The following is a 22176-nucleotide window of genomic DNA, read 5'->3' as shown; positions in this document are numbered from 1 at the left end:
TTTTTTTATAGAATGCAGAACTTCGTTCTGAGATTGGGAAACTTAAAAGGGCTATGTATGATATTAACGCATGGGAATGCGATACTTGTAGGAAATGGCGGATAAATAGAAGAGATCAAGCTTGCCAAACGATACATAATAATTCTGCGCTACATTCCAGTACCACTAACGGAGTAGTTAATGTAAGAAAAAATACAAAATATACACTGATCTTCATTAATATTAATTACAACAATATTATCGTAGGACCATGCAAAAGTAATGAAATTGGAAAAAGAAAAGGCATTAATGAAAGATATATGCCGTTCACGATGCAGACGAATAAGAGAATTGGAAGACAAAATAAAAGAATTGGAAAAGACATACCAAATTTAATCGATGATATAATTTATTTGACACACTTCACTGAGAAGTTTAATTTGAAGAAGGATGTAAAACTAAAAGGAACATTTTTTTCGGTTATATTCCAAATGCAGTTTCTATAAATTATTTATCTATATACGCAACGTGTTGCAAATTGATGTTATTAGTTGATGATATCGGATAAAAAAACTGTACTTTTGCTTTTTATAACCAGTGATATTTAATATACTTTATATACCAACATGTAAAGCATTCAATCTCAAACGTAAGATATCGATTGTTAAAATGTAATTTTCTTATACGTAGGAAATTATGTCTGTTATTACTTAATTGTTTATATGATTTTCAAGAATTACTTCACATATTTGTGCATGTTACGTTGTCAAAAATGTTAGAACTTCCTAGATTTACCTATTATCACGTTTAATGTTTCCTACAGGGCAATGAAAAAAACTGTTCCAGGTAATTCGTTGAAGCTTAAGAAGCTTTTGAAATATGGAAGAAACATACAGAACAAATAGTAATGTCTTCCAAATATTCTGCTAAAATGTATATTATTGACACGAAGTATTGTTAGATGTAAGGTGCCGTCGTTCAAGTATTATATTCTTTCATTCCTTCTTCTAAGCTAAGATGATGTAAATAGTAGTAAAATTAAGATATTTATATTTTCAAGAATTTATATTTTTGTACTTTCTTACGATAGTGTAAAAAACAGTGTAATTAACTTTTATATATATTATGACGTTGAAGATGGCTAGAATAAAATAAATAATTGTGATACTGAAAAACATTCACATAATAACTGTAAATATTGATACATAATTATATGTGCCATGTATTAATTTTTCATTTGAGTTTATATTTAAGTTACGAAAATTGTTTAATTATGATGTATAAAATTAATAAAACTCATTCTAATCTACATACTTGAGTAATTAATGTCGTTTTAGATATCTGTACGAATGTGAATAATAAATGGTAGAAAGAATTGAAAGACATATTTCCTAAACGTATATAAATTACATTTCTAATTGATAGAAATTAACGAGGGAACTTTTGATATCATCTTTTAAAATATTAGGAATGCTTTAAGAAATTCTACTTATTTTGAATGTTCCAATAGTGGCCTGAATACAAAATTTGACGATATTGAATTTATCGTTTATTTTGTACTAGCTCAACTAATATATGTATACTAATATGAAATAAAAAATTTTAAATTAACAACTTTATTAATAATAATAAGATCATATATACTTCTTTATTCTAAAAAACGGAAAATCCTCAATTCATCACAAACACTTTGCAGACTCCAGTTTGAGAAATGTTCTAAATAATTTAGTAATGTTTTTTATGTTGCCTACAATGGTATTATAATACGTTGATTGGTACTGTAACACACCAATGGTGTTGACGCCGTTGACGGTTAACAGGTAACCTATACTTGTTTCGTGGAGACGTGTTGCGTGTTTATATGATACAAAGGAAACGTTAATATATTCTACCGTTAAATAAGTATAGTAAATAAACTAAAAGCCGAAAATGGATTTCCAAAATCGTCCAGGAGGGAAAACTGGAGGCGGTGGTGTTGCTTCTTGGTCAGAGAGCAATCGAGACAGGAGGGAACGTTTACGACAACTTGCATTAGAAACTATTGACCTTAACAAAGATCCGTATTTTATGAAAAATCACTTAGGGTCTTACGAATGTAAATTGTGTTTGACACTACATAACAACGAGGGTAGTTATTTGGCCCACACGCAAGGTAAAAAGCATCAGGCTAACTTGGCTAGAAGAGCCGCTAAGGAAGCTAAAGAAGCACCGCAAACGCTTGCTCCTGAGAAACCTCGAGTAGAACCGAAAAAATTTGTGAAAATTGGAAGACCTGGTTACAGAGTAACCAAACAACGGGACCCAGAATCTGGACAACAGAGTTTATTGTTTCAAGTTGATTATCCGGAAGTTGCGGACAATGTTATTCCACGACATAGGTTTATGTCAGCGTACGAACAAAGAGTCGAACCACCAGATCGTAAATGGCAGTACTTATTGTTTGCTGCAGAACCCTATGAAACAATAGCTTTTAAAGTAAGACAATTGTAGATTCAAATGTATAAACTTCTATAAAAAGCATCTGTTATTATTATTTTCTAACATATTTTAGGTTCCCAGCAGAGAAGTTGAAAAGGCAGAAGGAAAATTTTGGACACATTGGAATAAAGATACTAAGCAATTCTTCCTACAATTTGCATTTAAGAATGAAAAACCATCGGTTGGCAAAGTGCCACCACCTCCAGTTCCTTTAATAAGACCTGGATTAGGACCACCTATGGTGCCGGTTCCACCTCCACCAAGGCCTCCTATGTTTAATCCAGTACCACCACCACCTGCACTTTTAGCCACAGGCATGCAAATACCTCCACCACCACCACACTTAGCATAGTTCTTTTTAAAAAAAATAGTACAAAAATATGACTTGCTTTTGTTCAAAGTATTACTTTAATGTGTATTTTGTTTATAAAATAGCAGAGGACTTTCATACATTGTGTATTTGCTTTTTCATCCTTTATGTGTATTGAATAATAGAATGCAATAATCATAGTTAATGGGTAAATATTTAAACATTTCTTAACAACATATTTTTAAGTACACAGTATAAATAAATAAATCAATGTTACTCCTTTTTTTTTTTAATTTTATTAAGAGTATAAACGTAGAATGTACAGCAGGTTGGTTTGTCAAAGTTTCAATTCCTGAAATAGAAAGAAGTAAATAATTTTATCTGCTAGAATGACTTAAAATATTATTGGACTAATTTAAAATGTTATCAGAATAGAACACTCTACACGGGGTTAAGTGTTGTACGCACTTTTCAGTCCGCCCGTTCGTACTATCATCATAGAATACACATCTTTGCAAGATTTTTTTTTAATTATAAAAAAAAATAATAATATTTAGTTAAAAATATTTAAGACATCATGAAATAAATACCTGCATACTTAGGCACAGAGGACACAAGCACCACCAACTGCCTTGATCTTGTCCTCTGCCAGTTTACTGAAGAATTTAGCTTTAACAATAACTGGTTGTTTAGGAAGGCGTCCTTTTCCTAGAAGTTTGTAGTACCCCTATAAAACAGAACCAAGCATAAATATAGATTTCTATATATACGTATAAATACGTCTATATATACATCTATATTTTGAATCTTACCGCTTTCACGAGATCGATTACTGGTACTTTACTTTCTGAACTCTTATACTTAAGTCTGGTTTGTTCAGACACTAATGTCCACAATTTATCCAAATTTAACGCGGGACACCATTTTGTATTGCGCCTTAAGTGATAATTTCGCATACCAAGCTATAAATTGAAACACCAGAAATGTATGTGTACTTACACTTGAATATTACACCTTTGGTATTTGTCAGTTTCGTCAGACAACAACGTGCATTCAAAGTAATTCAGTTCGCCGGTGAAATAATGATATTATCATCATTTAATATAAATAACGTTTTTATAATAGGACAGCATAAAAGAAGTGTACTTACCTTTCCGAAATAACCAGGATGATATTTGTCAAAATTAATACGATGATGGTGTAGACCACCGGCATTACCCCGACCACCAGGATGTTTTCTGTGCTTACCTAAAATGAAACATAATATTTTCTAATTGCTCAGTTACTCTTCTTACAACCAATAATTATTATTACAGAAACAGAACTAAATAATTCTATAATATTACATACAGTATCTTACCTATGCGACCATGACCATGGCTGACATGGCCACGAAGCTTCCTAGTTTTCTTCTTATGTGTAGACTGTTAATTAAAAGAAAAATCACATAACAACACATTATTTTTAACCTGATTTACTTTCTTTCTGCAACACGTATACAATTCAATTTATGTAAAAACCTCCTGAACAAATTAATCACGAAAATTCGGGATTCACTGTATCCGTTTCGTCAGAACGGTTATGTTTGAATTCGATGCAACACCAAAAGGTTAGAAATATTTACAATAACTATTAAATGTTTCACTTCAAAACGAAAATAATACCAAAAAACAAATTACAACGGTTTTAATGAAATGATAATGAATATTAATATCTTATTTATATTCTGATGGTTTCAATAATACTAGATTACGGAAAAAGAATTTAACATCGCTCACTCACCATCGTGGTCGCGATTTTAGAAAAAGAGAGCGTGGCTTTCTCGCGGAAGTGGTCATCTATGGTTCAGATGGCGCATGCGTGCATCAAACCAATGGGAGCGTTGCAGTATCCATTTGTCGGACGGTTATAAAAGTGGTGCAAGTCAAATAATATTTCATTTCTAAAGTATATCTTGTAAAGTGTTTTGTAAAATGTTTTGTAAAGTATATTGTTATATACAGTTATTTGTTATTCGTTTATTCATCATGGTGTCAAATGAACAAAATTCATTCTATTCCTCTATATTTGAAGACTGGCGGTGAGTAAAGATGAATATCAACGGACTTAATTTCAGGAATAGCTATGCAATAGTTAAACATGTTGATAAATACTTTAACGTGACAAATGAAACGAATTATAGTACAATTTATTAACGTACAGAAACATGCGATACAATAAAATTCTTTTAACGTCATTTCATTCGTTAAAATTGTTCAAAAATTACGTACATAGCAAAGGTAGCGGCCATTACTTTCATGCGAACTGGACTTCCGGTTTTATAATATTTTACGTTTAAAATGATTAAGAATGCGTTTGTACGTATGTAAAAGTTATGCTATCTCTTACAAAATGAAAGTTAGAGAACAATTTTCAATGAATATTATTTTATTAGTGATAACTTATCCTATCACATGTTAACGTTAGTCACGCATGAAGATTTAACTTAAAGGTGTGCATGATGTAATATCTAGCTAAGTTAGAATGATCTATGGTTCGATTTTGCACATAGTTGTGCAGACCGGGTTGAAAGGAGAGGTAGCAATTTGTAAATTTCGTATGATTTGTTTATAGTGGTTTTGTGCTAACGCACATTTAAGGTTGAAATTCGTCTTCTTTTCCTCAAAAATATTTAACTAGAGCGACGATTAAAAACCTGTGAATAAACTGAACGTGCATAAAGAAAATTTTGAAAACGGATCAAGATGCAGGAATCTCAGCCGAAAAAAGGCAAGAGAGGTGAGAAAATAGTGGTACTTTTTATTCACAGATGTTGCAAAATAATAAGGAAATAGCTTCTGCGAATCCTGTCCTCGTATATCGTTTCTAACAAACTTTTAGCGTTTCTTTTTCACGTGAGAAACGTCGTCTGCTTCAAGTTAACCTCACTTAACCGCTTTTCTGTTGCATACGGAAAGGATTATGAGATATTTTTAGTTTTTCTATCATGTTCATAGTTTAACAGGTTGAAGTTCAGTTTGTCTGCTGTATTTTTAGGACTATAACAAACGTTAAATATTTCGTCACTTTGTAAAATTTATCGTAATAGTTAGGTTTTAGGATACATATTTTATAGCTGTTTGAATATGACGTTAGATAACACGATTCTCTTTTCTATTGAATACAAATACAGTACGAATGACATAGTCAGTGTATTTAACGACGTGTCATATAAATATTTGGCAAGTACATTGATTGTTAAAATTAGTGGAAAGTGAAAGTGGTTCAGTTGTGAACCAGATTGTGAAAGTACCATGAATGGCAGGGTGTGATATCATGACCTGTATAAAATTTAGCATTATTTTAATTTTTCTTGAACATTCTAGTGGGTTAACTCTTAATATTCTGTACTTAGAATTAGATGCTTGCAACATTATAATTATATAACAGAATAAAATTTTGTTGACAACAAAGAAAGTGAATGTTTTATTTGATTATTAATTTTAAAAAATACAGGTTTTTGACTATGTTTTATGTACAATTTTTATTTTTGTACTATATGCATTTGTTACCAATATATCTATGTTTATATTCGTGGAAAGAATATTTCATAATATTATGTACATATTATAAATACATGTAACATATTAAAATTATTGAGAGTAAATAAAAATATTATCTCATGATTTTCACTTAAAATCAGCCAGAAGAAAGCGCAATGATAGTGCAGAAGACATTGAAAAGGTATTGGCTGAGTTGCAATTAGAATATTCTGGAGAAAAACCAGAAGAGAAGAATGAGTCAGTTGAACAAAGTGTTGATAATGATGTGGATAAAAAGAAGAAAGAAAAGATGGGTAAGAAAAAGGAAAAAGGTGATGTTATTGATATTAAAGAAGAGTTGAAGACTGCTACACATCTTGAAGCAAATGATATTGATGATGATGCTGAAGTTATTACTGTAAAAACTACTGCACAAAAGAAAAAAGAAAAGAAAGAACGGGAAAAACAGAAGAAACTTGCTCAAAAGAAGATAGTATGTAACTGATATTTTATTGTTTTGTTTTATATTTAGGATAAATAGTATGATTTCTTACGTTTCATTCAATTATGTTAGGAAATGGTTAAGCAGACAGAAGGTGAAGAAGCAAAGGATGCTTCAGAAAAGGAAGTCAAAAAGGAGAAAGAAGCAAAGGTACTAGATGCTACTGAAGTGGATGTTACAGCACTTGAGGGTGATGAAGGCAAAAAGAAAAAGAAGAAAGGGGGCAAGGAGGAGGTGAAAGAGAAAGGTAGCAAATAGTTTTGTAATTTTTTATAATAGAATAAACATGCTGCACACTATATTTGTTAAGATATAACATTAATTTGTGTCTACATTTTGTGTAATTATATAATAGGCAAAGGTCCTGGAAAGAAGACTATTGCTGCTATGCAAGAAGCATTGAAGAAATTGAAGGAGGATGAAGAGAGATTAAAACGAGAAGAAGAAGAAAGATTACGACAAGAAGAATTGCAAGAGCAAGCACGATTGGAGCAGCTTCGACTTGAACAGGAACGCAAAGAGAAGAAGAAACTTAAGGAGAAACAGAGGAAAGAAAGATTAAAGGCTGAAGGAAAGCTTTTAACTACAAAACAGAAGCAAGATAGGGCAAGAGCGCAAGCTATGCTGAACGCACTTAAAGCCCAAGGTTTGGATTTACCAGATGTAGCAGACAAGAAACACAGACCGGGAACGCGTATAAGGTCAAACAAAGTGAAGCAACAGGTCAGTGTGGATGAAAAGGACGATGGTAAAATGGATGAGAGCATAACAGATACAGATAAAATTGAAGTAGAAATTGTAGACCAACAGTCAAAGGAAACGGAAGAGACGATGGACGATGTCAAAGATTCATGGGATGCTGAGAGCAGCGAAGATGAACCGGAAGAAGGTATTATCTGTATACAGTTACATATATATTTGTATTTATTCAACAGAGTCTGTTTTAATAAAGAATAATTTAATAGATAAATCAGACGAAGTGCCAAAAACTCCCAAGAAGGTGAAGGAAACGATCCTTTCATCTCATAAAAGAAAAGAAACGCAAATCAAGATATCTAGGAAAGAATCCTCGGAAAGTGAATCGGAGAGCGATAGTGGCAGTGAGTCGGATACAGAGGAAAGCGGGGACGACAGTGGATTAGAAGACAAAGTATCAGATGCGGCAAGGAAAAAGGAACGCGCTAGAGAACGAATACAACTTCGAAGGATAGAAGCAGAGAAGAACAAGACACTGGATAACCTTAGAGCTGCTGTAGTGTGTGTTTTAGGTCACGTCGATACTGGAAAAACAAAGATACTCGACAAGTTAAGAAGAACAAATGTGCAAGATGGCGAAGCTGGCGGTATAACCCAACAAATTGGTGCAACGAACGTACCTATCGATGCCATTCAAGAATCAACGAAACACGTTAAAGGAGTAAGTATTTTTATGCAACGTTCATATGAAATATATCGATAAAAATAATTTTTTTTCAGTTTGCTGATAAGAAATTCAAAATTCCTGGCTTATTGATCATAGACACTCCTGGTCACGAATCCTTTAGCAATTTAAGAAACAGAGGATCTTCTCTTTGTGATATAGCGATATTAGTAGTAGACATTATGCATGGTTTGGAACCGCAGACTATCGAAAGTATTAACTTACTAAAAACGAAGAAATGTCCTTTCATAGTAGCTTTAAATAAAATCGATAGGTAAAGTATTTAAAATGAATAGCTATACGATTGCTTGCAGTGAAATGTGAACTAAATTATAAAATAGCAACAATATAATTTTCACAGATTATACGATTGGCAAACTATAAATCGGAAAGATATTCAGGACATAGTGAAAAGCCAAACAATCAATACACAGCGAGAATTCGAAACCCGTTCGAAGGAAGTGATCGTGCAATTTGCTGAACAAGGCCTGAATGCTGCATTGTTTTATGAAAACCCTGATCCTAAAACTTATGTTTCCCTTGTACCCACTAGCGCTATTACAGGTACATTACTACATTACATACATTTTCTAGGTACCATTGAAATTCTTTAACGCAGAGTAACCGTTATTGTTTATATGCAGGTGAAGGTATGGGTAACCTTTTGTTGTTAATAGTAGAGGCCTGTCAAGGTCCATTAGCTAAGAGACTCATGTATAGTGAAGAGCTTCAAGCTACCGTTTTGGAAGTGAAGGCATTGCCGGGTCTCGGCACTACGATAGATTGTATTCTAGTCAATGGAACGTTGAGAGAGGGTGAAACGATGATAGTTGCCGGTACAGACGGTCCTATAGTGACTCAAATACGCTCGCTTCTTATGCCACAGCCATTGAAGGAATTGAGAGTCAAAGTAAAGAAACAGACATATTTAAGATAACAATTATTAATATTATTTTGATGATTCTTGGATTCAAAATAGATTTGATTAGTTCAATTTAATATTGTTTATTTTTCCTAGAGTGCGTATATTGAACACCGGGAGGTCAAAGCCGCACAAGGAGTGAAAATTGCTGCGAAGGACTTGGAGAAAGCAATTGCAGGTAAGAAATATTTTATTTCTAACGGTATCAAACGATACACTTATAGGTAAAATAAAGTTACTTATGTTCTATTCCTATTCTATTTTACAAATAGGATTGAATCTCCAAGTGGCTCAGAAACCGGACGAGGTGGAAATCTTGAAGGAAGAAATCGCGAAGGAGTTGTCCAGTGCCCTCGGTAACATTCGCCTCGCGGAACGTGGAGTTTACGTGCAAGCATCGACCTTAGGAGCGCTCGAAGCGTTACTGGACTTTCTCAAAAGCAGCAAAATACCGGTGAGTTTCCTTTACGAGATCGTTTTCATATATTTATTTTCGAATCGATATATATCGAATCGAGCGAACGGGCTGTAATTGTAGCGGAGGTGGATTTCAATCACTATTATGAAGTTTTCCATGCAATTTATGGACTGACAAGATTGGATTCGCAGTCTATCCTATCGTCGGTAATTTTTGTTCGGTTTAAATTGGTTAATCTCGTTACTCTATCCTTCTTTTCGAAGGTTGTGATTATTTTAAAAATGGCGTCATATGATTATGCAACGAGTACCAAATATGATTAACAGGTGTCCGTTCTATGTTCCTTGCTGGTATGGTAGATGGCGTTATAGTTCATATTTTAAAAAACGTAATTATTTTTTTATGCAACAGTGTGTTCCCCCTTTTTTATGTGCTATGAATGGCTTTCTACTGTATAGAGAAGATTTTGCTGGGATTATGAAAGGCCCCAGTGTGCCATTACAGGATTAATTACACGTGTATTTTAATACACGTCTTGTTGGCGTTTCTTTCATCAACCTTTCGCGCGATCTTTATATTGAATGATGGAACCACGAAGTAGCAAGTGAAACGTAACCGCGGGATTGAACAGAGCTTCCAGCAGAAAGATAGACCGTGGAACTGACAAAGAGATTATGCGTGCGGATAGAGAGAGAAAAGGATGACAAGAGGGAGAGAGTGAGATGGAGAGGGAGAGAGAACAGCAGCAACGAACCACTTCCTTCTTAACAGTTTAGCAGGATACGACTCATTGGTCGCATACGGTGCTTGTAGTTGTGATCCATCGTGCTATCAGCCGTGTTGTGCATCCGTGGGCACGCCTTATAGGCTTCCACAGGGTGTCTTGTATGTCGCATGATTTTTCATCGCTCGCAGACTTTCAGATTTCGCAATTTAACGCGCGAAATATCCTTTTGCATGAAATACAGCGAGGCACGAAAGTATTCCTGCAGTTGGAACGTAGAAACAAATACAGCGATATTATATTATTAATTAGGGATGAGACGAGTCTTTCTCCCTCGCAAAGTGGCTCGTGAGTCCATTTATGTTGGATAGTTCTGCCTCAACTGAAACATTTGTCGCGTCTTCTGGCAATTGGATTAATAAAGCGGAATCTGAAAATTAGATGTCGCGATGTCGTGGAAACGCATACATTAGATTGCTGCATACGTGATGCAGTCTACTCAAGATTTATATTTTGCAGGAGGATAACAAGAACTAATCGATATTCGTGCAGAGTTTGTAATCACGCTAATCGATCCATCGATTTTCACGGCAAATTCGCGCGTGAGTCTTACCAGGCCAAGGTCTTCCGAATCTCTTCTGAAGCAAGCTATAAAGCCGATGTCTCGCGTCCAAAAGCATCTGTATTTAAATGGCAAACGGAACGCATAATGATGGGACGATAGGATTATTCTATAGCGCTAAAAACTATTGAGCAGAGTGCTCGATCTCCTGTACGAGGCGTAGGGAGCACACCAAGCAACATCTCCGATGCTGACGTGGCTGATCGCACGAGTTTCGCGTCTACGGTTCGAGCATTATCGTTCGAAGATATTCGGAACGCACGGTTCCTGTATCGGTCGTCGTTGGTGCATCAACCGTGATTTGCACGATAAAGAGAGAGAGAGAGAGGAGGGGAAAAAAAACGAAGAAGAGAAAAAAAAAAAGCAGTCACGGCGTTCGGTTCTCGAGGTAACGTCCGAAACGGCCTTAAGCCTGTCCTTCCTCGGATTATGAATGGGCTGCCCCCACCGTATCGTACGATCACGTGGTCTGTGACGTCACGTTTTATCGCAGGCATACGCGACACACGCACGCATGCATCCAGCCGTAAGTACGGTCCCTCCGTCACTCGACTGGCAATGCGGGTATGCTTTTACATATGGCACGCAGGAGGGAGAACGATGAGCGCGTGGAAGCGATAGTGGAGGGGGAGGGGGGGACCAGTCGGTGTCTCCCTCTTTCTGTCACTCCCTGTTTCTGGTTCTCTCTCGGTCTCCGTTCTTTCGTTTACCGACGTGATAGAAAGAGACGCACCAAGGCGGGCCAAACCCGCGGCGGCATAGAGATTCTCCGGGAAGGCCTCTCTTCTGCCAACACACAGAGACACGGACGCGTGTGGGCTGGAAAAAGGAATACGTGACCAACGTACAGGAAACTGCCCACACTCGGAGCAAAAGCATCGTGGGTGGACGGACGGATCGACGAACGGGCGGACGTACGTCGCGATTCGTAACCCTCGCTGTGTGCGTTTGTCCGTCGTTCGGTCTATAAGGCGCGTGTTGCGCCAGAGAAGAGCCACGAATGTCGTGCACCGGGCCAGGAATGCTCTCTGTCGATTCGAAAATTGGCTTCTTTCTTTTTTCGGTGGTACGCGTGGGCGGACGAGGGCACGGTTATCGATATTTCGGTCCCGTTCGATGGAACGAGCACGCGTCGGCTCGTGGCCTCGTTCGTACGGACTTTATTGTTCGCAACTCCTTTTGGGCAGCTACGGTCCCAATTTTCTCCGTTGCATTAGGCTCGATGGCAACGTGGAAACTTAGAAAAACACTACCACTGGTTCGAGTTTCTTCGCTGCATACACCGCGAGTTTGTCATGTAATCTGTATATTTATGCAACGACCTTTCCCAATATACCTTACACCGAACATTCGCTATTTGTTCGAAAACCCAAAGGCGTTGAAAAATATGCAGCGTTAATTCGAAACTCGATTACGTTAATTGGCTTATGGTGTACATGATTTTGCGAGACGAGTTACCGCTTGGAAGAGGAACGTTTAATATTTTACGAAGCGAGTCGCTTTGTTACAGCTTCAAGCGCATACGTACGCATATCCGCTTGATTATGATGGCGTTGGCGAATTGAAGATTCTTGCCGAGCGTCTTCCTGTCCTCGTCCTGTTTAGGCGAGCAGGATCAGAATAAATAGTTTAACCGGGACACGCGCTATTCTTCTTGGAACGAGCCACGAGCCACGCGCATCGATTAATAATTACCTGTCGCGTTTGTAATGCAGGCACGTAGAAATTAACGTTTCGGTGCTTCGAGCGAAAAGAGTATCCCTGAGGAACGAGAAGGATCGCGGCGGGTCCTAGATCCGAAACTTACGTCAAAGGATCGTGGGATCTTCCCTGGTCACCTTCTTCCAAGAAAATATTCTTTAACACCACTCGAATATCTTCGTTATTTCGTTGGTAAGTTTCTCGATTAATAAATACGGTAGCCAATGTGAAATTAGTGACGCTTCTAATTTATAAATTAAATTAGACACTTTCTAGATGTCTGCGAAGCTTTCAGAGGTAGTAAATCGTAATATTCTTCTTCCAGTTTTTTTGCTCGGCTCGTTGCCGCGACTGCGTGCGAACGTTTCTCCGAAAGACTGCATTTTGACACAGGGAATCGTCAGGTACACCTCCTCCCCTGGTTGCATTAGTTCGTCCGGTTCAGTCTTCGTAGCGATTCCTCGAATGGAAACGATTATGTAATAGATAGGAGTGACTAGATAAGAACGGGTAGAGAACAAAGCCAGATATACGTGTGGAACGCGTCGATTTTTCGCGAGACACGCACAGCCCGACGCTTGATTTCCATTTCCTGTTTCGTCGATCTTCGTCCGTTCGCCTTGGATCGCAAGAACGAAAAAACCAGGATCGAAGTAGTTACGAAAACGCATCCTTTTTAATAGCTTTCGAGGATAACGAAAGATCAAACCGTTTGGTTCGATCTCTGGGAAAAAGAGCTCGACGTATTACCGAAGCAACACAAGTATCAGTTAACAGCGTGCGGCCAAACATTGTCGTTCAGGTCAGTTTCCGTAAAGATTTCGAGATTGTCGGTCAACGTCGTTTATTTCTCTCCCTTTCAGCCGCTAATCCACGGAGGAGAGCGGCTTCTTCTCGCGTCGTGAAAACGCGTATATAGGATCGTAGGATGCCAGCACACGGCCGACAGAGCGTGCACTCGCGTGTCCGCGCTCCGCATATCCGCTCCCATGTCCCGGTATAGCTGCTTATATACCGCGGTTAAAAACAATGCGAGGAAACGAGCCATCTTTTCCTGCTGCAGAAGAGGAGCGAGCTGCACCTCCGTCCGCTCGTCACGATCCACGATGCACCGGAACCAACCACGCCGCCACACAGACTCCACGGACACGCGCGAAAAATCGACGCGTTCCACTTTTTATCTAGCTTACCAGTTTCCAAAGTTTTTCCCCGATCTAGTGTAACAAACCATATCTACCTAGGGCCTAGAGAACAGAGATTAGCAACAAATTTTCAAAGCTCTATCGCTTTTATCGGGTACCCCCGTTATTTGTTGACGATCTTACTTTAATATTCGATTTCTCATTCGACAATTGTCGCAACAGTTTCGAGAGTCGCTGCAAGTTTGATAAATTAGAGTTTCCTTGTTCGGGAAACGTTCCGCGGTTTATGACGAGAGGCTGACGAGGATCCGTGACCTGCCGGCCGGTTTTTAATGCCGGAAGCGTCCCTCTTTCTCCTTCGAACCCCTCTGTTTCTCTCTTCCTCTCAACTTCCTCCCGTTTTGTACCAGCATTTCTTTCGCCGGCAACATCTGTCGTCCGTCTTTTCTCCGTGAGCCTTCGTCTCTTTCCCTCCGCTTTCTCTTTCCCCTTTCCCCTACCTTCGTCCCCCTTTTATCCGTAGCTTTTTGTTCTTTTCTATTTCCCTCCGTTTGCCTTCTCTCCCTTCGATATGTAGCATCTGTTCCGCTCGGGCGAACCTATTGCCAAATCGTCGCGAATTCCTGCCAATTCTTCCGAATGGCCGTTAAAGATTTCCTTCTGAAGGAACCAGAAAGGGATATCCAACCCCTTTGCAGCGAACAAAATGTCCTTTCCACATAAAAGTTACGAAAATATCATGGAATCTGATAGTGACACAGCGGTGGGTCACGCGGGCCGATTCGAGCATTGTGTAAATGACCCAGATACGGGTCACGCGTCGTGAATGTGTTAATATAAAGGAATGAATTTAAGAATTCACACTATCTACATTTTTCTACAGGTACCCAGGGAGTCGAGCTGCCCACTTTGGAAAACAATGATTTAAATTACAAATGAGGGAAATATAAATTACACAGTGCGGATCTACGGAACGAAGAAATACAGGAAAAACGTATCTCGATTTAGCGACCTAATTGGGAGGACGGGATCTCCAGTGCGTCCAAATGTATCCATTATTGCAAATTCTAACACCCTGAACAGCGTCGAAAAGTGTGATGTTGTTTTGAAACTCGATGCCTTCGATTGTCGTAACAGAAGAGATTTTCTTCATCCCCCGGTGGTCGTTCTAATCGAGTTTATCGTCGCGTATCTTGCGCAAAATGTATCCGTTGGCGCGGTAAAGAACGCCTTAAGCTTTTTCAAACTCGCGTACGAAATTTATCGCGGCGAAAGGTTTGACATTGGTTTTCGTGCGTTATTTTTAGATCGGTATCGTTTTGCTTTATTTCACAGACACGCACACGTTGGTATTTGACGCGTCATTAATTGTCTCTGCCCCCCACCAGCGATCTCTCATTCTCGTTTGCCACCTCCCACGCTACACCCTTTTTTTCCGTTCTCTCTTTTTCATTCATTCCACCGAGCCACGGTCCTTTTACCTTTTTCCAGCGGATGGTATCACAATTCACCGTTCATCAATGAAACATGACTAGCTCTCGGTGTTTCGGTGAGTAGGCTCGTTTATCGGAGCGGCGGTGCCTTCTAATTGGCTCGCGTTTTTCTTTCCTCTCCCCTCTGCCCCTCGTTCATCGCCGCCGGTTCATTCATACATTACGTAAAGGTCACGGGTTTCAACCAAGTTTGCGCTGCCAGTCCGTGAAACTTAAAGGGTCGTTCATAACGATCCCGTACTCGCTCGGAGCCTCTGCTATCAGATAAGACAAATTTTATTTTAATATTTTCTTTTAAGAGATGTTCAAACATGTTTCGTCTATCTGTTACTGACGATGAATTTTTATTTTTATTTTTTTACAGTGGTTAAATTATGAGAGAAACGCGTGTGTACGTGGCGCGAGAGAAAAAAAAGATCAAGCATGGCTGCATTATGGTTTCTACCGATAAAGAGGGACAAATTTAACATGCGTCCAGTGGTACGTCAGACGTTTATGACATGGACGAAACGCGTTACGATGGTCCACGCAAAGAAACACGAGCCAGTCGTATCTCGTCCTAATATCGGAATGCGACGGCGCACCGGAAGTCTTAAAAACCCTAATCTCAGAAAGTTCCCGGTATCATCTTCTTCTTGTCCTGTTTTTCTTTTCTCTCTGCTTTCGGTGAATGATTATCGGACTCTCCGGATGTCTCGGCTCGAAAATTAGCTTGTAAATATACGAACCGCTGCGTGGCCACTTTATCCACGGGCAATTAGTCGTACATTATCGTCCAAAAGTTAGGGTACGTCGGCTGGAAAGAAATCCTCAAGCGTTGCCGAGTCAGATATTTAACAAATGGAGTTTTTCAATTGTTATTCTTTGTTCTAAAATTAACGTTCGCGTAAATTTCTACCGTCTATTTTAGACGCAGAAACGTGTCTTTTCTTTTCGACAACCACTGCTCCATATAGTAATTAACTCGGAATATGTATTCGAGTCTTGTAAACAGTACCATAAACACTACTTAGATCGTATCGTAAATACTTCATTTTTATCTTTATTGCCAGTAAAACGGAGCAGATTCATCCCTCGAGATATTTACAGCCACTCGGTGAAACGAACGCTGTCTCGACGCGGTAAATCCATGATCTCACAGTCTCGGGATTACAGACTCGCGAACATCATAATTTCCTTAATTCCTCTTGCACATGCTCGAGATTTTAACGCGTTCAACGTTTGCTCGTGAACTACTTTGAATACTTTTTCGCGGTGATACATCGCGATATATTACTATGGAGGGTGCAAAGTGCGATGCGCGATCGTAAAAAGGTGGTTTATCTTCTCCGTTCTAACGACGATGGTAATAATAGTAACAATATCAATAATAACAACAACAACAATCAACATTGCATCGAAGAATGCGGCTGTAGACGTAGCGAGAGAGTTGCTTCGGATAAATATCGTGAGTCACCGTTGACCCCACGTGGCGCAGAACGTGTCGAGCTAATTTTAATTTCTACTAGACACTGGCGAGATTCGATGCTAACTTTAGTCGGCGTGTTCTTGATCGACGCGTCGATCGAACGATGATCGAGATTCGAGATCGCGGGACAGGCTTGTTTGTAGGCGCGTTTATTTCTACGTGTCGCGTCTCGTCTCGTTTCGTCTCGTGGCACCGGCCAGCCGAATCCGGACAGCATGCGTCACTAGTTATTTCTGCAGCCAAACAGACACACGCTTACATACATAGCGTTCCACTGTATTTATGTTACGGTGACAGTGGTTTATGTTTTACCCTAATATTTTGTTTTCCTTCCAAGTACGGAACTCCGACACGCTCGAATCGACCGTTCCCGTTTCGCCGTCCGGCTCCTGAGCGATCTTTTTCGCGGTCTTGGATCATTTTTTTGTTCAAAAATTCTGTATTTAGTTATTATTAAATCGATGTTATCGTTTACGTTGCAGTACGCTGGAATTCGTATCGGTCCCGTTGTCAAGAAGGATGTCATGAAGGCGTCTATCATGTTGGAGCACGATAGTCAGTAAGTGCAGTGAAAATAATTCTCGTCGTAACTATGTCAAGCTCCGATTTTAGTTAACGTGTTAAACGACCGTTTGCAGGTATGCTACGATTCTCGCGTTCGACGTGAAGATCGAGAGAGATGCCCAGGAATTGGCGGATTCCCTTGGGGTGAAGATCTTCCAGGCGGACATCATTTACCACCTCTTCGACAAGTTCACCGCTTACAGAGAAGAACTGAAACAGCGCAAGCGGGACGAATTCAAGCATATCGCCGTGTTCCCCTGCAAACTTCGTGTTTTGCCGCAGGTGCGTTACCAGATTCTTTGGTACACCTTATAACGTCGTTAAAAGGACGGGGGTAATCGTTCTCTTGGGTCAAACTTTCCATTTCTTTTGTTTTCAATCACGTATAAATACCAATTGCCCCGTAAACAGTATATTTAAGTTGTTCAAATTTAATTAATCAGCCAAATTATATTAGGCAGCGTACGTAATGTATTCTATAGTGTGGGTCTAGTAAATTCTTTCGTGCCCACTCGAGGGTTAACTCTTTGGGCGCTGGTGGGTCGATCAGTGGGCGCGGTGAACATCTATAAGCGTTGGACGAATATGGTTGGATAATAGCGTTCGTGTGATTTCCGTACATGGTGTACGCCAAGCGTTCTTGGCACTTGTGTAACCGATCGAGGAGATCTACCCGTCTCTCGATGAATCACTGATCGACAAACCGGGAGATTTATCGTACCGTCTAAATAAAGACTCGTTATCCTAGTTTTCTCAATGAAATTGTTGTAGAAGTATAATATTCGCGTAAATGGGGGTCGAATTTTGCGCGATCCGCAAGCGTGTCCGGTGTGTCCGTAACTCGGTCGGTCGGGCGTAGTGTCAGCCTCCTCGAAGGGGGTTAAAAGCGTCCCTGTCGGAGTCGGTGGCGTTCGCGGACAGATTTCGTTCTGAAAGGCCACTCGTTTCTATTTCAGTACATCTTCAACTCCCGAGATCCTATCGTGATGGGTGTGATGGTCGAGGCCGGAATCGTCAAAGAAGGAACACCGCTCTGCGTGCCCAGCAAAGACGTGAGTATTTTTATATTTTTCCACGTCGTTGTTGTTGTTGTCCTCTTCCGATACGATTTCTCGTGGCCGGCGGTAGGCGTCCTCGAATGCGCCGTGCGTTATCACGGAATGGCTCCGCGTTCTATCGCGCCGCGGGCGGAATACAAATCGAAGGGAAGTTCTCGTCGCCGCGCGAGCATAATTGCATCGCGAAAGAAAGACGAGATAGAGAAAGAGGGAACGAAAAAAAGAAAAAGAAGAAAGAAAAGGCACGAGAATTAATTTAGCAGTCCCGTCACGGTAGCCGCCCCGCCTCTTTTCTCCTCCGCGACTTTGAATACGATTATCAGCGAATTCGAGTCGAATCCTTAAGGGGCTGAGCGCGGCTCCGTGCCGTGCAAGCCGCGCGTAGGTGAACTCGTTCGTTGGTTCATTGGTTCGTTCGCCGGGGAAGTAGCGGCGATCCAGTTGGCCGCCGATCGATCGTCTCGATCAAACGGCCGAACGCGTATAAAACCGCTCCGAACCTCCGCCGGTTCCTCGACTTTCTTTCTCTTTCTCGTAGGTGTGACCAGCGCCAGGCGACCGGACCCTTACCCCTTTTTAAATAATAATAACGAGAGGTGCTCGCGTAGGAGTTTTTATCCGGGGGAGAATAGGCAGTTCCTTCTTATAAGCCGTTTGCAATTAAAATCTTAATCGTAGAGCACTCGATCTCGATCGTTGCTCAAAGAAAAGAATGGAAGATAATGTTATCGTTCGTTTTTTTCTTTTTTTTTCGAAAATTCGAAGGAATTATCGAGTCGGTCCCATCACTGGTCTCCTTCTCTTTCCCGTAGGAGTTAAACTGGTGGGTAGCCGTTCTTTGCAGCCTCGCCTTACGCGGTAGCACGCGAACGCTACAGGTTGCCTAGCCTCGGAGACCGTAGGCGTCGCGATGCCATTAGCAGCCTGCAAATTCCCCGGTAAACAAAAATTCCCAAGTATACACTCTCGTGAAATCCACCCACGGCGCGCCGCGGCCCCGAAATGATTTACTAGGCAAATGGTTCGCCTCCGAATGGTCGCGTTATTTGCGCAAGATCTTTGGAAGATTTTCGTGCGTGGGAACTGTTTGATTTATTCGAACTCGAGCGTTCCCGATCGTCGTTCGAGCAACGTTCGATTGTTTCCTGGAACCTCGCATCCGTACGCTGATCTACGGCGATCTGCAACGTGTCGTTTCCCTTTCGTCGCCATCATCCTTGCAGAAGTTATAGATAGGAGTTATAGGTTTGTTAATTATCGCACGAATCTAGTCGGAATGTTTTTCGCCTAGATTTTCATAGCAGGGAACAGTGCTTCTCAACCTATGGGTCACGACCTAAAACTGGGTCGCGGAATTATCTATAGTGGGTCGGTGAACTGCACACACCATCTGGCGATAAGATTTTAGATTTTTACAAAACGAAATTGTTAAAAATATCCATCGAATTTTATGTTGAATTTAAACTATTCGGAATCGAAGGGTTTGGAAAGATCGTGGAAGAGAGTAAATCGATAATATACTAAAAATTATTATCGTTTCTATGTCGTGCCAGCAGGATCATAAACTGTCAGCATTTTTCTTAATGCTGAAGACTGGTTTTGCTTCCTCTGCAATGAAGCACATATAGAAAACATGAACCAGTGCATAAAATTTGCATTATAGGTTTGTGAAAGTTGTGGAGGAGTACGAAAAAAGACGCGAAATCTATTATTGTTCCGCTGTCGCTTATAAAGTGGACGTGAATAATGAAATTTTACCCCGTTACCAAAAGGCTTCCATCAAATTAATTAATCGCTAGTAAAAGATCTAATAAGTGGCAATATCTGTTTCAGAGATCGAGCTATAACTTCCACTATTAATTTCCGTACAAATTAGTATCAATAAGATAAAACATCTTAATGTATCGACCAATGGTATTATAAAATGTGCCATAATAACGTGTCTGCTGGAAACCCGAACTATCAAACGGGCTGAATGGAAAGTTCAGCGTGGGCCATCGATGGTGCACGCCGCGGTGTTCAAACGAGAAGCGTTGGGCGAGTCTCCGATGCTTGACTTTTAACATTTCCCGTCGTCTCTTCGATCGAGTGGCAAACTCGACAGGATATCGCGGCGTAACTTACAATATTAATTCACCGGAGATCGAGAGCCGGTAGAAAAAGGAAAAGGAAAACGAGACGACAGGCGGCGAAGTGTGGTAGTTGGACGGAACCGCTTTCGGTCCGGCGGTTACGTTTCGAATGCAAATGGAGGCATAAATTATATCCGATTCAATAATATCGGAGCTGTATGTGGGTGATAGTAACGCGTAAAATTCGTATCGAGTCGCGGTGCACGGCATCCGCGTGTGTCCGGCTGCGTGTGCAACGAGCATTTCTCGCCCGCGCGTAGAAAGCAGCTCCGACCACGTTGCTGGGCCCACGCGCGTCCACGTTCAACGTGTGTATGTACACTTCTCTCGGCCCTACCCTGCTTCATCGCTGCATTTTGGCCTTTCTTAAAATTCAACGGAAATTCCATCGGTAGAAAGCGCCCGACTAGCCGTTTTTATCGCCGCCTCAATGGCTCTTGCACCGAACGATTTTAACGCAAGCTCTCCAGAAACACCCATGGTCGACCATCTTTCCTACGAGCTAACGCTGAAATTACAACATAGAGTCTAATCAGCTCTTCCAACGATTATAGAAAAGCAAAAGAAAGGATTGAAACTCAATTTCAGAATTAGGAGGACATACGATCGGTTTAATGCATTCTGTTAGAGGCGGAGAAGAGTTTTAATCTGTTTGTACGTCGATAATAAAGAATCGCGGCACAGCGAATGGTCGGGACGTTAGTGAATAGAGCCGGGGTCGGTATCTCTTGTTGCGATACTTTTTATTGGCAAACGATGATCCAGACCGGATGTCGGATATCACGAAACCTAGTTGACTTAGGTCAGGCCTGGACTCCGCGCGTCGAGCGGGAAGAGAACGAGATACGACGTCTCGTGAAAGGAAGACGACGAAGGCTCGCGCAGAAAAAGACGCGTGGCACGCCTTGTACGTGATTCCGCAAGCGTTTAGCGAATTTTGTGCGCCCGATTCGTTACGGGACACCGTCGTGCGCGAACTCTGAACGAGAATATTATTAAAATGGAACTCCTCGAATGCTGTTCAAATATTTAAGAAAAGAAAATGCCCGCCGGAAGTTGCGAGAGCATCGTATCGACGTGGAACGTTTTCGACGAGGATCAGAGGCGATTCTCGCGGACCGCCGACAGAAGATCGATCTGTTTTCGAGGAACGAAATCTATTATTGCGATTGGAGGCATTTCCTCGGCCGGCATCGTTATCGGGCGTGTACGCGCGTTGCGCAACGGCCTCGATAGGCGCTTTAACGTCGAGCGGAAATCCGGCGGATTCTTTTAGCCTGCCGTTTTCTTGCCGTTCCGCCATTCCTTTTCTTCGTCTTCTACCTTTTCCTCTTTTTCTAGCGGCCGTCTGGTGTTCTTACGAGCCGCTCGATGACCCGAACTTACGCCCGCGATACATTTTCTGTTCGCGAAAACGATAAGCGTGCCTTCTGTGCCCCTTTTAAGAGGATCCACTAACTTGTGAAATTTAGAAAAAAAGGACGAAATATTTCTCGTGGTGTATCCACCCCTTAAAATTATTCAAATTATATACGGAACATTTTTTCGTGTCGTCGGGACTGAAGAAACGAGTCGGGTGACCTGTTACGAGCAAAACATCCTGCATAATAGTTTATTTCGAGAACGACTCTGCTACCAGTCCGTTTACGATCGTCAAATTGACCGTCGTCGGTCGAGTCCACATTTGCAACTTTGCATGTCGATGCATAATTCATATTATAA

The 22176-nt window shown here is 40.5% G+C and overlaps 3 protein-coding genes across 3 annotated transcripts in view; 2 read left to right on the top strand and 1 right to left on the bottom strand.

The window, feature by feature from the left end:
• LOC143340627 (uncharacterized) overlaps window positions 1–22176 on the top strand; it is a 41271-nt gene that overhangs the window by 7176 nt on the left and 11919 nt on the right. The window contains exons 5-19 of the mRNA XM_076762806.1: window positions 12–182; window positions 247–369; window positions 5512–5545; window positions 6450–6781; window positions 6863–7037; window positions 7146–7679; window positions 7756–8207; window positions 8267–8484; window positions 8572–8774; window positions 8855–9120; window positions 9229–9310; window positions 9405–9586; window positions 17183–17259; window positions 17339–17546; window positions 18221–18316. Coding sequence (XP_076618921.1) covers window positions 12–182; window positions 247–369; window positions 5512–5545; window positions 6450–6781; window positions 6863–7037; window positions 7146–7679; window positions 7756–8207; window positions 8267–8484; window positions 8572–8774; window positions 8855–9120; window positions 9229–9310; window positions 9405–9586; window positions 17183–17259; window positions 17339–17546; window positions 18221–18316 — 3153 coding nt within the window. The remainder of the gene's footprint in view (window positions 1–11; window positions 183–246; window positions 370–5511; window positions 5546–6449; window positions 6782–6862; window positions 7038–7145; window positions 7680–7755; window positions 8208–8266; window positions 8485–8571; window positions 8775–8854; window positions 9121–9228; window positions 9311–9404; window positions 9587–17182; window positions 17260–17338; window positions 17547–18220; window positions 18317–22176) is intronic.
• On the top strand, window positions 1788–2822 carry Sf3a2 (splicing factor 3A subunit 2). The gene is made up of 2 exons (XM_076762897.1): window positions 1788–2454; window positions 2531–2822. The coding sequence occupies exons 1-2, from the start codon at window positions 1909–1911 to the stop codon at window positions 2807–2809; spliced, it is 825 nt and encodes a 274-aa protein (XP_076619012.1). The 5' UTR covers window positions 1788–1908; the 3' UTR covers window positions 2810–2822.
• Rpl27a (ribosomal protein L27A) lies at window positions 2847–4632 on the bottom strand. The gene is made up of 6 exons (XM_076762898.1): window positions 4550–4632; window positions 4128–4191; window positions 3918–4015; window positions 3580–3729; window positions 3358–3494; window positions 2847–3119 (listed from the first exon to the last, which is right to left on the bottom strand). Exons 1-5 carry the CDS (start codon window positions 4550–4552, stop codon window positions 3366–3368), a joined length of 444 nt encoding a protein of 147 aa, XP_076619013.1. The 5' UTR covers window positions 4553–4632; the 3' UTR covers window positions 2847–3119; window positions 3358–3365.

The sequence above is a fragment of the Colletes latitarsis genome, chromosome 3 (genome assembly GCF_051014445.1).
Source record: "Colletes latitarsis isolate SP2378_abdomen chromosome 3, iyColLati1, whole genome shotgun sequence".
Lineage (NCBI taxonomy): Eukaryota > Metazoa > Arthropoda > Insecta > Hymenoptera > Colletidae > Colletes > Colletes latitarsis.
This window is presented reverse-complemented; position numbering and strand designations above follow the sequence as displayed.